At 34.9% G+C, this 15,821-nt stretch overlaps 1 protein-coding gene across 2 annotated transcripts in view; it reads right to left on the reverse strand.

The window, feature by feature from the left end:
* The window catches only part of slc35f4 (solute carrier family 35 member F4), a 30,247-nt gene that overhangs the window by 3,825 nt on the left and 10,601 nt on the right, over positions 1 to 15,821 (reverse strand). For both annotated transcript variants that reach the window (XM_058398365.1, XM_058398366.1), the window contains exons 2-5: positions 3,808 to 4,108; positions 2,281 to 2,500; positions 945 to 1,070; positions 638 to 830 (exon numbers count right to left, since the gene is read on the reverse strand). In XM_058398365.1, coding sequence (XP_058254348.1) covers positions 638 to 830; positions 945 to 1,070; positions 2,281 to 2,500; positions 3,808 to 4,108 — 840 coding nt within the window. The remainder of the gene's footprint in view (positions 1 to 637; positions 831 to 944; positions 1,071 to 2,280; positions 2,501 to 3,807; positions 4,109 to 15,821) is intronic.

Below are 15,821 nucleotides of genomic sequence, written 5' to 3' on the forward strand. Positions count from 1 at the left end.
AACTGAAGCTAACTGCTCGATTACAACAAGACTGCTAAAATAAAGAGACAAATACCACATCATTTCAGAATTCGTGTTCATTCATCAGTTCAAAAACATGTAGAATATGTTAGAAAAATAAAAGAATGGAGCATTTATCTTCACTGCTTGGTGAATAAAATATTTTAATTATTTTGAAGCTTCACTATGGAAGATTCAGCTCTGCTTATAGATTTGCTAAATAACTGGGTGTATTCATCAGTCATAGAGGATGTAGCACTCTGACACAGTGACACATGAAATGCATTTCTGATGCTTCAGTGTCTCTAGGAAGCTGAGTGGATGGAAGTATATAGAGCCTTCATACTGATTTCATATATTATCTTTATACTATAAAGTATACTATAAAGTATCTGTTTTGCTTTACTATTTGATTGCAATATGCATTTAATATCCACATATAATTTGTAAGATTCATAAATGCTTACATTTATTTATTTAGTTGTTTATGTGTTTTGGCATATCATTTCTAAAAACGCTAATAAAAAAATGGAAATAGATTTTTTAAATTCAAACAGCATGGGGGTGCAAACTTTTGCTTTTAGTATTTTATTTTAAACTTTTTATTTCTATGCTATTTTAAATTTTGTTTGCTCACCCAGCCACAGGCCGGCCACGCCGCACAGGTAGCCCCACGGCAAAGAGGACAGCGAGCCCCAGTGCTCCACTCTGGTGAAGTACAGGATAAGGGGCACACAGGAGATGAAGATCAGGTTGAAGAAGCCCATGGTGGAGAAGAAGTGAGCAACCTCTCCCAGGTTGGCACTGCCCAAAAACATCTTAAACAGAACCTGGGGAGTGGACAGACAACAGGACACTAACATAAAGAGGCTGGTCCTTAAATTCATCAGCAAAAAAAATTGTTCATGAGCATTTAAAAGAGCATCACTGCCAACTGAACTAACCTTGTAGAGTGCTGAGGTGGAGGCTGAGCCCACGGCTAGAGCCACACCTATGATTGAGTCTCCATGGAAGCCATCAGCATAGGCCATCATGACAATTCCTGTGATGGCCATAATGGCAGCTACAATCTATGGATTAAACATGAGTGGAATGTTCAGAGGAAGACGCAGTACATGCATGCCAGTCTGAAATAACATTCTTGATCACTGGAGAGAGCATTAATTTCATCTTTTGCACCTGCAGAATTGAGTACTGCTTCGAGCTTGTGTAAGATATTTTCTTTTAAGCTTTTCTGATTATGTTGTAGCACAACAATTACCGCTTTTAGGCTAAATCTAAAAAAAAAGTATTTAAAAAGTGATTATACATTATTAAACCTTATTAAAATTAGATATGTGCCAAGTAACTCCCAATTCTCAGCCATAATGTACCCACTTAATGAGTTAGCTGTAATGTCATCAAAACGTCTCCTGTACACTGCAGGCCAGTGAAAGCTGTAGAACCAGGTGTATTGGAACTTCTTATCCATAGTGGACCTTACACTAAAAAAAGTTTGAAAACTGCTGTTTTAGAACATTGCAGCTTCTTCGCTCTTTAAGTCAGAGTTGCAGTTTGATTCACATGAAACCAGAGACATTGTGGAGAATCTCATTGAATCAATATAGACATAAATTTGTATAAAACAGTTTGTCAAGTGGTTCTGACTAGAGCAGGCTGTCTTCTGCTTGATGGAAGAAACTTGGTATTCTGTGATCATACAAATTGCAAACTTGACTTTTATAGCCCTGGATTTTATTTAAGAATGAATAGAATTGATACATCTTCATGACCTCAATATCGCTTATAACAATGTGTTGTGTCTACCAGTTTGAACCAGTTTCTGACAAGAAAGCAAACTTTCTGCAGCCATGCCACAGTGAGCTTTTCAGAGTCAGATATATCTATACTTACTGAATTGAAAGTTTCGAATCTTATTTCGGAGTTCTTGAAGATGTTAGTAGTAAGTGAACATGACAAGCTTGCATGCTTTCTGAAAAGTTTCAGGAAAAGTCTGCAGCTAGTCATTCACAATGTCAGTCAGATGGCTGCTTTCATAGTAAAATAGGCAGTTCTTCATTTTTAGTCAAACCGTTCCAGACAGCTTTAAATCTGACTTGTCAGACTGGAATAACTATCTTCTTCTTTTTTTAACAAGAGAGCATTACTTTCAATCAGACTCATACATTATTAAGCTGCTATTAGGTATGATTGCTTTTGTCCATTTGTATATATTTGTAGAGTGTACTAAATCTCCACACATTCATTGCTGTCGTTTAGAGAGGTGTTAAAGATACAGACCCGCACACCCATGAAGCGGTCTTTGAGGACAATCCAGGACAGGAGGAAGACAAATGCCTTGTGGCAGCAGTAGAGTGCTGAAACGTCTGTGGCTGTAAGCTTCCTCAACGCCAGCACATACAGATAGTTAGTCAGCGTCCATAAGATGGAGAAAGGCGCTGTTCTCTTTAGAAACAGCCTCAGCGTCATTCCTTCTTCTCCAAACAATCGACTGCATTCCCTACACAATGAAACCCAAGGCAGATACAATTTGCTTTATAATATCCCAAGAAACACTCTTTTATTTTTGGCTTCTTGTCACATCCTCATAGGCCTGTAGAAACTTTTTAAGAAACTTTGCCTGAGAAAATGTTGTATTCTGATTTTCTATCAATCATACAATAAAATATGCAAAAGAGATGACAGATAATTATATGTGCATATCATTAAAATACAAAAGCACTTCATCTAGAATGATTTTGAATACAAGCAATGGTAAAAATATAGCCATATGTATGGCAAGTTGCATAGTTTAAAGGATGAAATAAAATGAATGTCAAAACTAATTACTGTTAAAAAAAGTAAATGGATAATAAGATCCTTATTCTGGTTTTATGACTAAATTATGCAGATGTGTCCTTTAATGGCTTTAATTATCTTGGTGCCATTTTGAGAAAACAGATAATAGAAATGATTAAGTAACCAACAGAATTGAATCATGTAGCACTTTATTCAGTGAGCCTTATAACATATTCATAAGCATTGCATTAATCTTTTATAAGTGCATACAAATGTATACATAGTACTAACCACTGAGGATTTATTGAAATGCGTCAAAAATTAATTATGTCAGGTAAAGAGGGAGAAGACACACTAATACCAAAGTGAAAGCTAACACCAAGAAAACACAGCAAGAAGTGCAAAACAGAAGAAAAAAATCAAATAGAAATACAAACCACTGTCCTTTGGTTGTGTGTGTATGTGTGTGTTTGGAGGAAATCATTAATGCTCTGAATTGTTGTTCTTGTTGTATTATTATCTTTAGGAGGTCAGTGTGGTAAGTACATGATGAGTTGTGCCCAGACAATTGAATTCAGTGGCTATCAACACAGACAGTTTTCCTATTCATATAAAATCAAATGTTTCTCACTGATACAATTATTTAATTTCCAAATCCTCAGGCTAATTTTCTCGGTTATGGTGTAAGAAGTGCTGCTTTTCTAAGCGATATTAATTTCTGCTGTGTCTCTAAGCAGATGGGGTGGATCAGGAGGAGGGATAATTGACTAGTGAGCTGTTGCCAAAAATATTTAATGGGTGTGCAGCACCACATAACTTGCAGATTTGATTACTCTATTAGTATAAGGGCATTAAAATTGTTACTATCCATTTTTTTCTATTAAAATATCTCCAAAAAATGTGAAAGTTGAATTAAAAGCAACTGGAAGCTAAATCAGAACTGGCTGTATGTTCTAGCCTGAATTCCATAAAATTGCTTTGTACTTATCTTTTATTGCATTCCTAGTGCATACGGTTTGATAAACTCACCTGAATTTTTGAATGGGCGTCTGCTTTTCCCTCGTGATAGCCACATGACCAGAGTAGTAGAGAGGAAAGAAGAGGATGTTCCAATTGGTGCTAAACCAGGAGATGAAGAAAGGGCAAGAGAAGGACTTAAAGGTCCACTGGACCACCTGAGTGGTGCCCACCCATGACGAGGACACACACAGCACCAACAGCAGGCCACCTATGACCTTCAGAGCCACGTTGGCACAGGTCTGATAGGCGGTGACTTCGCCGCTCGTCTCACTGGCTGGAGTATCGATGTGGGAGTCTGAACCTTCATCTCCTACAGATTACACAATATTAACAAAAAGTTTCAACTTGTACCAGACTTTGACATACTGTACTCATTGATTTTTAACATTGTACAGAATATAAGATCTGCTCATGGCAGGGTTAAAATGAATTATAGGAAATCATTCCAGAAAGAAACCTCAAATTGAAGCCTTTTAACATTTTAAATCTTCAACACTGATCAAGCTGCGTCTGTCCCTGGTGTCTCTCAGAGAAGGATGTTCTGATCAATAGCTTGCAGTGTCAGTTATCTGCAGGTAAAGCACTAATGGCAGATACTGTTAAAAATTGCCTACATGGCACAGTCCAAGCTTATGTCAAAAATAGCTCCACAGGGTCATGAAGCAGCACCACTACAATCTCAACATGGGACTCATGCTACCTATTCACTGTATAATAATAACATAAAAGTCTTTTTAACCAGGTCACATCCTACTAAGCATAACCTCCTTCCTGATTATCTCTTATCCTACTTTTACAAAATATGGGTTAGCTGAGAGCAAGGGGAGTGTTTCAGTATGACTCTGGGGATACATTAAGAGAGATTCTGCTCTTCGGCACATTCTGGACTCAGATATGCTTAGCAAATATGTATACTGGCAGAGAGCCCTGAGACACACTGAGACATATTTAGTAGATTAGGAAATGCACATGGATTTTTATCAATGTAACGTAAACTGATTAGATTTTTAAGATTCAGGCCTGACAAAATATGGTTTGATTTTTTTTTAAACATGTTGCTATTGTTGAACATCATCGTCATCACTTAATAGGAACACCTGCACTGCTCCTCATTCATGCTTTTATCCAATCAGCCAGTCTGGCAGCAGCACAGTGCATAAAATCAGGGTAGACACAGTTTAAAGCTTCAGTTACTCTTCACATCATTACAATGGGGAAAAATATCTTCTCAGTGACTTTGATAGTGACATAGCTGTTGGTGCCAGACAGGCTGATTTTCTGGGATTTTCACACACAACAGTTTACAAGAATGGTGCAAACAAACAAAACAAAAACGTGAGCAGCAGTTTAACAGGTGGGAAAATGCGTTGCTGATATCAGTGGTCAGAGGAGAATGGTCAGATTGGTTTGAGCTGGCTATATTTACTCAAATAACCACTAATTACAACTGTGGTCTCAACACATTGAAGCTTGCGGCTACAAAAGCACAGCACTACATCGGGTTCCACTTCTGTCGGCCAAGAAAATGAATCTAATGCTAGAATGGGCACCAGGCTCAGCAAAGCAGGAAAGTACAGCTAGACTTACCTTTTTCCAATCCTCAACTGTCCAGCCTGTAGCCTTTCTGTCTGCTGGAACCAGTCTAACCATTCTCTTCTGACCACTCTTATCAGCAACGCAATTATATTCATAGAACTGCTGCTCGCTGGATGTTTCCTTTGATGTGAACATTATCTGATTCTCTTCACATGTACTATTTTATACAGTGACTGATAGGATACTGGCATTTTTAACGATATTTTGAAAATCTAGCCAAGGAATAGATTTTAGTGAGTGTAATGTAGGAGCAGTATGTATTTATGTTCATACTGGTTATGCAAATTTAACCTCCAATTGTGTCTGCCTTTAATAAAGCACACATTTCCAGTCTCAGTTAATAAGTTCTGCAAACATTTATGTTTCATTATTTAGCTATTCTGCATCATTTTGTTTGGTCTTTGGCACAGATTCCCAACCCTGGCGCTGGAGTACCTCCCGTCCTGCACATGTTAGTCTTTCCCTGCTCCCAATACACCCACTTCAGCAAGGGCTGTTAATTAGCTGATTAGTTGAAGTTGGTGTGTTGCTAAAATGTGCATGACAAGGGCTATTCCAGTGCCAGGGTTGGGAACCTGCTGTCTATGGCAACAATAGGAATTAAACTGTAATAAAACATTAGAATAGACAGGTGTTGGCTGACACTGGATCTGAAAACAGCACAATGTCACTTCCAGTTCAGAAATAGCATGCTGAAATAAATAAGAAACAGTCGAAAGTAAAATGGCAAAACAAACACAATACAATAAACTTTCCTCATGACCTCCAATTCATCCTCCAATAAAAGGTATTCACAGAAACAGCCCATAAACTTTACAAGATTTAGGACAAGCTATCTGAGATCCTTAACCTCAGCATTCCTATGTATGTACCAAATACAGCATGACTCAGTGACATCTCCACATTATCAACACTTCAAAACCATTTATCTTACTAACTATTGATAACAATATCAACAGACTGAAATCATACATCAAAAAATATCCATAAAACTGATCATTTGAATGTAGAAAAAGTCACAGAAATACTTAGAAAAAACATTCAATTATATGAAGAATCCTGGGATTAATTTTGTAGAGCTTATTCCTCCATTACAGCTATTTATCTCTACATGTTTATCTCTGCCTTTGGTTCTAACACTGAAGAATATAGGGATAGAATAATTATAGCAAATATTTATGCAATTATATTTGAAATCTAAATTTCAATGTAAAAAATCAACATAAAATTCAAACCAAGACTAAACCCTAACAGCTTTGAGGGGTTTGCATTTGGAAATGTCAGGGTTACTTGTGATATTTGTTCTCTTACACACAAAGCAGGAACAGAGACTGATGACAGACTGAACAGAGAGGAAGAGTGTTAGTAGCACAGAGCCAAGATCCATTTTGCAGTAGACACAGAATGATCATTTTACACCAGGCCAGGAATAAAAGATGACATGTGCTAGACCATCACTGCTATCTTGCAGTATTCTTTGTCAGCACGTGCACACACACACACACACACACCAACACCCACACACACACGCCCACAAAATTGGTGACTTTCTGCTTTCTAGCAAAAATCTACACTATTTGAAAAGCATTGTAATTTTTGGTCATTCTTACGGTGATGCACTGAGATTATTGAATTACTGAATTTGACAATAAAATATGAACATTTAGCACAGGAAAATATATATATTTAGCAATGCTGGAAATTTCTTCAAGGTGACAGTGTCAGCTATATTATCCTGAAGTTCATTTTGGATTGTTGGTCTTCTTAAGAGATTTCCTCTTACTCTTCCTTATTCTTTAACATTATCTCTACCTCTACCTCACTTTTTCTTTCTTTTATTTCTTTATTCATGTGAGCACTGGTGCCCACTAGACCTGTAAGCCTGAACATAAAGTGTAGATACTTCATACAGAGAATTATTGTGTATAGTGTTGTTTTTCTGTAAAAAAAAGAGTATATAATAAAATAATTATATTCTCTTACACTCTTAGAATAAGGAGAATTTTTAATGGTATACTAGATTAAACTATTATTATTTGGAACGCTTCCCAGAAGGAAAGTTTCCCAGAAGGAAACACTGTTGTAGGATTCCACATACAAACATTTAGAGTCTCAGTAGGATATGAGAGGGGGTAGTTAAACAGTTCTGCAAAGATTTATGTTTCATTATTTAGCTATTCTATATCATTTTGTTTGGTCTATGGCACAGGCTCCCAACCCTGGCGCTGGAGTACCTCCCATCCTGCACATGTTAGTCTTTCCCTGCTCCCAATACACCCACTTCAGTAAGGGCTGTTAATTAGCTGATTAGTTGAAGTTGGTGTGTTGCTAAAATGTGCATGACAGGGAGGGGCTACTCCAGTGCCAGGGTTGGGAACCTGTTGTCTATGGCAACAATAGGAATTAAACTGTAATAAAACATTAGAAACGACAGGTGTTGGCTGACACTGGATCTGAGAATAACACAATGTCACTTCCAGTTCAAAAATGGCGTGCTAAAATAAATAAGCAATAGCCCAGTAAAATGGCAAAACAAACACAATACATTTTTTCCATGACCTCCAATTCATCCTCTAATAAAATGTATTCACAGAAACCACATCACAACTCTGGCAATTAGTTCTAGTAATACATGCTCACACTGCTCAGTCATAAAAGTCAATTACTCTCATACTCCTGTGCTCTGGTTTTGTTCTTACCTCCGATTAGATGCCAAGGACAAGCCATCTGAGATGCTTAACCTCAGCATCCCTATATGTAGGCTATACCAGTGCATAGCTGCAGACAAACTCCTGGAGGAACACCATTTTTCACTTCTATCATCTATATAATAACTTTATCAATTACTATAGAAGTAGACATGTAAAGAAACTTGTCTTTCTTTCACTATCGTCAGCATTTTTCCACTGAATAACACTGAAATATTCCTAAATCATGGAAGGGTGGCTCATGAAGCTTTTGAAGCTGCTGAAGTTTAGGTGCAGAGAACTGTGTACAGAGTTGTGCAAAATGTATGCAGGAGTTTCTACACACCTCTACCAATTTCCTTTAAAGAACTGGGTAAAAACAGTGAACAGTGTAAAAAAACTGCTTACAAACGGCAATTCTGAACAGAATATTAAGTCCATAAATTTACGAGATAAAGAGTAAAGGGCTGACATAGAACTACATGTAAAACTATGCAAAGTCTTTTTGGATGGTTAATGGGTCTAGTCTTCTAAAGAGATTCTAATAAAAAACTGAATTAGGGTTCTGTAGACCCTCTATGTGTTAACTTTATAGGATATCTGTGAAACCATTAAAATAGAATATCTGTATTTAACAAAATAGAATCTCTGTGTATTCACCCAAATTGAATCTGTGTTTAACCCGAATAAAATCTCTGTGTTTAATTCAAATAGAATCTCTGTGTTTACCTTAAATAGGATCTCTGTGTTTAACCCAAATAGAATCTCTGTGTTTACCTTAAATAGGATCTCTGTGTTTAACCCAAATAGAATCTCTGTGTATTCACCCAAATAGAATCTCTGTGTTTACCCTAAATAGAATCTCTGTGTTTAACCCAAATAGAATATCTGTGTTTAACCAAATCGAATCTCTGTGTTTGACCCAAATCGAATCTCTGTGTATTCATCCAAATCGAATCTCTGTGTTTAACACAAATAGAATCTCTGTGTATTTATCCAAATAGAATCTCTGTGTTTAACCCAAATAGAATCTCTGTGTATTCATCCAAATAGAATCTCTGTGTTTACCCCAAATATAATTTCTGTGTTTACCCCAAATATAATCTATGTGTTTACCAAAAATAGAATCTCTGTGTTTACCCTAAATAGAATCTCTGTGTTTACCCTAAATAGAATCTCTGTGTTTAACCCAAATAGAATCTCTGTTTACCCCAAATATAATCTCTGTGTTTACCCTAAATAGAACCTCTGTGTTTACCCTAAATGTAATCTCTGTGTTTACCCCAAATAGAATCTCTGTGTTTACCCTAAATAGAATCTCTGTGTTTACCCTAAATAGAATATCTGTGTTTAACCAAATAGAATCTCTGTGTTTAACCCAAATAGAATCTCTGTGTTTAACCCAAATAGAATCTCTGTGTTTACCCCAAATATAATCTCTGTGTTTAACCCTAAATAGAATCTCTGTGTTTACCTTAAATAGGATCTCTGTGTTTAACCAAATAGAATCTCTGTGTTTACTCTAAATAGAATCTCTGTGTTTAACCCAAATAGAATCTCTGTGTTTAACCCAAATAGAATATCTGTGTTTAACCAAATAGAATCTCTGTGTTTAACCCAAATAGAATATCTGTGTTTAACCAAATAGAATTTCTGCGTTTAACCCAAATAGAATATCTGTGTTTAACCAAATAGAATATCTGTGTTTAACCAAATAGAATCTCTGCATTTAACCCAAATAGAATCTCTGCGTTTAACCCAAATAGAATATCTGTGTTTAACCCAAATAGAATATCTGTGTTTAACCAAATAGAATCTCTGCGTTTAACCAAATAGAATATCTGTGTTTAACCAAATAGAATCTCTGTGTTTAACCCAAATAGAATATCTGTGTTTAACCAAATAGAATCTCTGCGTTTAACCCAAATAGAATATCTGTGTTTACCCTAAATAGAATCTCTGTGTTTAACCAAATAGAATCTCTGCGTTTAACCAAATAGAATATCTGTGTTTAACCAAATATAATCTCTGTGTTTAACCCAAATAGAATATCTGTGTTTAACCAAATAGAATCTCTGCGTTTAACCCAAATAGAATATCTGTGTTTACCCTAAATAGAATATCTGTGTTTAACCAAATAGAATCTCTGTGTTTAACCCAAATAGAATATCTGTGTTTACCCTAAACAGAATATCTGTGTTTAACCAAATAGAATCTCTGCGTTTAACCAAATAGAATATCTGTGTTTAACCAAATAGAATCTCTGTGTTTAACCCAAATAGAATATCTGTGTTTAACCAAATAGAATCTATGCGTTTAACCCAAATAGAATCTCTGTGTTTACCCTAAATAGAATATCTGTGTTTAACCAAATAGAATATCTGTGTTTAACCAAATAGAATCTCTGCGTTTAACCCAAATATAATATCTGTGTTTACCCTAAATAGAATCTCTGTGTTTAACCAAATAGAATCTCTGTGTTTAACCCAAATAGAATATCTGTGTTTACCCTAAATAGAATATCTGTGTTTAACCAAATAGAATCTCTGCGTTTAACCAAATAGAATATCTGTGTTTAACCAAATAGAATCTCTGTGTTTAACCCAAATAGAATATCTGTGTTTAACCAAATAGAATCTATGCGTTTAACCCAAATAGAATATCTGTGTTTACCCTAAATAGAATATCTGTGTTTAACCAAATAGAATATCTGTGTTTAACCAAATAGAATATCTGTGTTTAACCCAAATAGAATATCTGTGTTTACCCTAAATAGAATATCTGTGTTTAACCAAATAGAATATCTGTGTTTAACCCAAATAGAATATCTGTGTTTAACCAAATAGAATATCTGTGTTTAACCCAAATAGAATATCTGTGTTTACCCTAAATAGAATATCTGTGTTTAACCAAATAGAATCTCTGCGTTTAACCAAATAGAATATCTGTGTTTAACCCAAATAGAATCTCTGTGTTTAACCCAAATAGAATATATGTGTTTAACCAAATAGAATATCTGTGTTTAACCCAAATAGAATCTCTGTGTATTCACCCAAATAGAATCTCTGTGTTTACCCTAAATAGAATCTCTGTGTTTAACCCAAATAGAATATCTGTGTTTAACCAAATCGAATCTCTGTGTTTGACCCAAATCGAATCTCTGTGTATTCATCCAAATCGAATCTCTGTGTTTAACACAAATAGAATCTCTGTGTATTTATCCAAATAGAATCTCTGTGTTTAACCCAAATAGAATCTCTGTGTATTCATCCAAATAGAATCTCTGTGTTTACCCCAAATATAATTTCTGTGTTTACCCCAAATATAATCTATGTGTTTACCAAAAATAGAATCTCTGTGTTTACCCTAAATAGAATATCTGTGTTTACCCTAAATAGAATCTCTGTGTTTAACCCAAATAGAATCTCTGTTTACCCCAAATAGAATATCTGTGTTTACCCTAAATAGAACCTCTGTGTTTACCCTAAATGTAATCTCTGTGTTTACCCCAAATAGAATCTCTGTGTTTACCCTAAATAGAATCTCTGTGTTTACCCTAAATAGAATATCTGTGTTTAACCAAATAGAATCTCTGTGTTTAACCCAAATAGAATCTCTGTGTTTAACCCAAATAGAATCTCTGTGTTTACCCCAAATATAATCTCTGTGTTTAACCCTAAATAGAATCTCTGTGTTTACCTTAAATAGGATCTCTGTGTTTAACCAAATAGAATCTCTGTGTTTACTCTAAATAGAATCTCTGTGTTTAACCCAAATAGAATCTCTGTGTTTAACCCAAATAGAATATCTGTGTTTAACCAAATAGAATCTCTGTGTTTAACCCAAATAGAATATCTGTGTTTAACCAAATAGAATTTCTGCGTTTAACCCAAATAGAATATCTGTGTTTAACCAAATAGAATATCTGTGTTTAACCAAATAGAATCTCTGCATTTAACCCAAATAGAATCTCTGCGTTTAACCCAAATAGAATATCTGTGTTTAACCCAAATAGAATATCTGTGTTTAACCAAATAGAATCTCTGCGTTTAACCCAAATAGAATATCTGTGTTTAACCCAAATAGAATATCTGTGTTTAACCAAATAGAATCTCTGTGTTTAACCCAAATAGAATATCTGTGTTTAACCAAATAGAATCTCTGTGTTTAACCCAAATAGAATATCTGTGTTTACCCTAAACAGAATATCTGTGTTTAACCAAATAGAATCTCTGCGTTTAACCAAATAGAATATCTGTGTTTAACCAAATAGAATCTCTGTGTTTAACCCAAATAGAATATCTGTGTTTAACCAAATAGAATCTATGCGTTTAACCCAAATAGAATCTCTGTGTTTACCCTAAATAGAATATCTGTGTTTAACCAAATAGAATATCTGTGTTTAACCAAATAGAATCTCTGCGTTTAACCCAAATATAATATCTGTGTTTACCCTAAATAGAATCTCTGTGTTTAACCAAATAGAATCTCTGTGTTTAACCCAAATAGAATATCTGTGTTTACCCTAAATAGAATATCTGTGTTTAACCAAATAGAATCTCTGCGTTTAACCAAATAGAATATCTGTGTTTAACCAAATAGAATCTCTGTGTTTAACCCAAATAGAATATCTGTGTTTAACCAAATAGAATCTATGCGTTTAACCCAAATAGAATATCTGTGTTTACCCTAAATAGAATATCTGTGTTTAACCAAATAGAATATCTGTGTTTAACCAAATAGAATATCTGTGTTTAACCCAAATAGAATATCTGTGTTTACCCTAAATAGAATATCTGTGTTTAACCAAATAGAATATCTGTGTTTAACCAAATAGAATATCTGTGTTTAACCCAAATAGAATATCTGTGTTTAACCCAAATAGAATATCTGTGTTTACCCTAAATAGAATATCTGTGTTTAACCAAATAGAATCTCTGCGTTTAACCAAATAGAATATCTGTGTTTAACCCAAATAGAATCTCTGTGTTTAACCCAAATAGAATATCTGTGTTTAACCAAATAGAATATCTGTGTTTAACCCAAATAGAATATCTGTGTTTAACCCAAATAGAATATCTGTGTTTACCCTAAATAGAATATCTGTGTTTAACCAAATAGAATCTCTGCGTTTAACCAAATAGAATATCTGTGTTTAACCCAAATAGAATCTCTGTGTTTAACCCAAATAGAATATCTGTGTTTAACCAAATAGAATCTCTGCGTTTAACCAAATAGAATATCTGTGTTTAACCCAAATAGAATCTCTGTGTTTAACCCAAATAGAATATCTGTGTTTAACCAAATAGAATCTCTGCGTTTAACCCAAATAGAATATCTGTGTTTACCCTAAATAGAATCTCTGTGTTTAACCCAAAAAGAATCTGTGTTTAACCCAAATAGAATATCTGTGTTTAACCAAATAGAATCTCTGCGTTTAACCCAAATAGAATATCTGTGTTTAACCCAAAAAGAATCTGTGTTTAACCCAAATAGAATATCTGTGTTTAACCAAATAGAATCTCTGCGTTTAACCCAAATAGAATCTCTGTGTTTAACCCAAAAAGAATCTGTGTTTAACCCAAATAGAATATCTGTGTTTAACCAAATAGAATCTCTGCGTTTAACCCAAATAGAATATCTGCGTTTAACCCAAATAGAATATCTGTGTTTACCCTAAATAGAATCTCTGTGTTTAACCCAAAAAGAATCTGTGTTTAACCCAAATAGAATATCTGTGTTTAACCAAATAGAATCTCTGCGTTTAACCCAAATAGAATATCTGTGTTTACCCTAAATAGAATCTCTGTGTTTAACACCAAAAAGAATCTGTGTTTAACCCAAATAGAATATCTGAGTTTAACCCAAATAGAATACCTTTGTGTTATAACAATGCATGAAACATTCAATCAAAATCAATAACAGTTAACTGAGGGCCTCTACTTTGCCATTTCTTTGCCATTAGATCTTAGTCCTGAATAATACATAATCATGACAAGCTTTGACTACTATTTGTTTCTACCTACATATGAATATGTTCGAAGAGTAAAAAGCAGTATATCAAAGGACACTTCACTAAGGTGCAGTCTACCAAAAGAAGAGAGAAAAAAAAGAAAAGCAAAAAAGAGAACAAAAAACATGCTGAAGAAAAAACATGGCCAGAAAAAACTTCCCGCTTAAACTAAACTGCTTGAAATATCAACTAAATTATGAGCATGGAAGATTGTACTAAACAGGATTAAGCCTGACCCAATAATAATGGCACCAAAATGAATGAACATCTTGCACATTCTGTATTCCATTTAAAATAAAAGTAGGCAACATACTCCCCAAATTCCCACTTTGTGTTTCAGGTCTCTGGTACTCTAGCTCTTTACATCTGCAGGGATGATGGCTTATGAGGAAGGTTTGTACATGATGTACAATCCACTAGAACTGATATTTTAAATATAGTAGAGGAGAGTGCATATGTACTCAACACTAGATCATTTACTTTAGCTTTTTGGTCACTTAACCTTACAATGCAGATATTATATCAGGTACATCATGGCTTCCATATTCTCAGTTTCCCCAGAACTCATTCACTCATTCATGTGCCAATGGAGATTTAGTATGCCTCTGATGCAGACAATGCAGTACTTAAATTTCACAGTTCTGTTGTATATTTTCATATGCACAGCACCCATTAGTCTGTTTGTCAATTCTACATCAGAGTAAAATTGTTCAAATTGGTAGTATGATACTTAGTTTGGTTTACAGAAAACAAAAACAACACTGAGGGTTGAAACTTTACTCAAACACCTTCATTCACTGGTCAGAAAGATGATGGAAAAGGAAAAACAATCTTTGCCAAGTTTGTGTAGAAATGCCAAAAATAGTCTGAGCACAGAGAGTCTGCACCCATTTTGTTTCGTATTTCATCTATTTATTTTCTCCTTTTGTTCGTCAGTTCAAATATCAAGAACACATGGCATTTCTGCAGCATTTCTGTTCTGTCCTTTGGCTCAGTTTGCGACTCTCTGCTCACTTTAGCAGACAAATACTTGCTGCCTGTTTGCTTTCTGCCGTCGGGTCATTTCAGAGTAGAATTGTTTTCTCACTGTAATCAAACTGCACTAGAGCCACTTTGAGACCATCTGAGGTTAGTGTAGTCTCCACCTGAGTGTGATTGCTGTGTTCAGACCTGGCTAAAGGAATCACACAAAGGGAGGAAATGCATCAGGAATCGATTCAAACAGAATAAACATCTCATGTGGGAAAGCACACTATATGAACCAACTGTATTTGAGTTTATTATATTATACTGTGTTGCATGAATCATGAATATTGCATGGATTTTCATCATCCTCATCAGTATTTACTTCCTGACTAGTTCCATGAGATTTCGCTTGTATTAAGAATCAGTGAATAAAGTGTAAACACAGATCCCTCTCTAGCCCACTGTTCAAAAGGAACTAAAGTATGACTAGAGCATAAAAATAATGTGAAGTTTTCTAGCTTAATGAGATTTTCAGCTCTTTTAGTCCGACTCGATTTTTATGGTAAATATTTAAGTTAACTTTACTAGTTATTCACTGTATCTATGCTTTCATTTTGTTATGCCTCTGGATTACTCTCTGGTCTTCAGTGTGCTGAACTGATCGAATAACTGGGTTTAATGTAGCAGAAATGTGTATCAGATCCTGCTCTGTTTTGCACTCTGTGATGATGCCACTATTCTGCATATTACTCTTTCATAAT

This window comes from Hemibagrus wyckioides, linkage group LG09 (genome assembly GCF_019097595.1).
Source record: "Hemibagrus wyckioides isolate EC202008001 linkage group LG09, SWU_Hwy_1.0, whole genome shotgun sequence".
In the NCBI taxonomy this organism is placed as follows: domain Eukaryota; kingdom Metazoa; phylum Chordata; class Actinopteri; order Siluriformes; family Bagridae; genus Hemibagrus; species Hemibagrus wyckioides.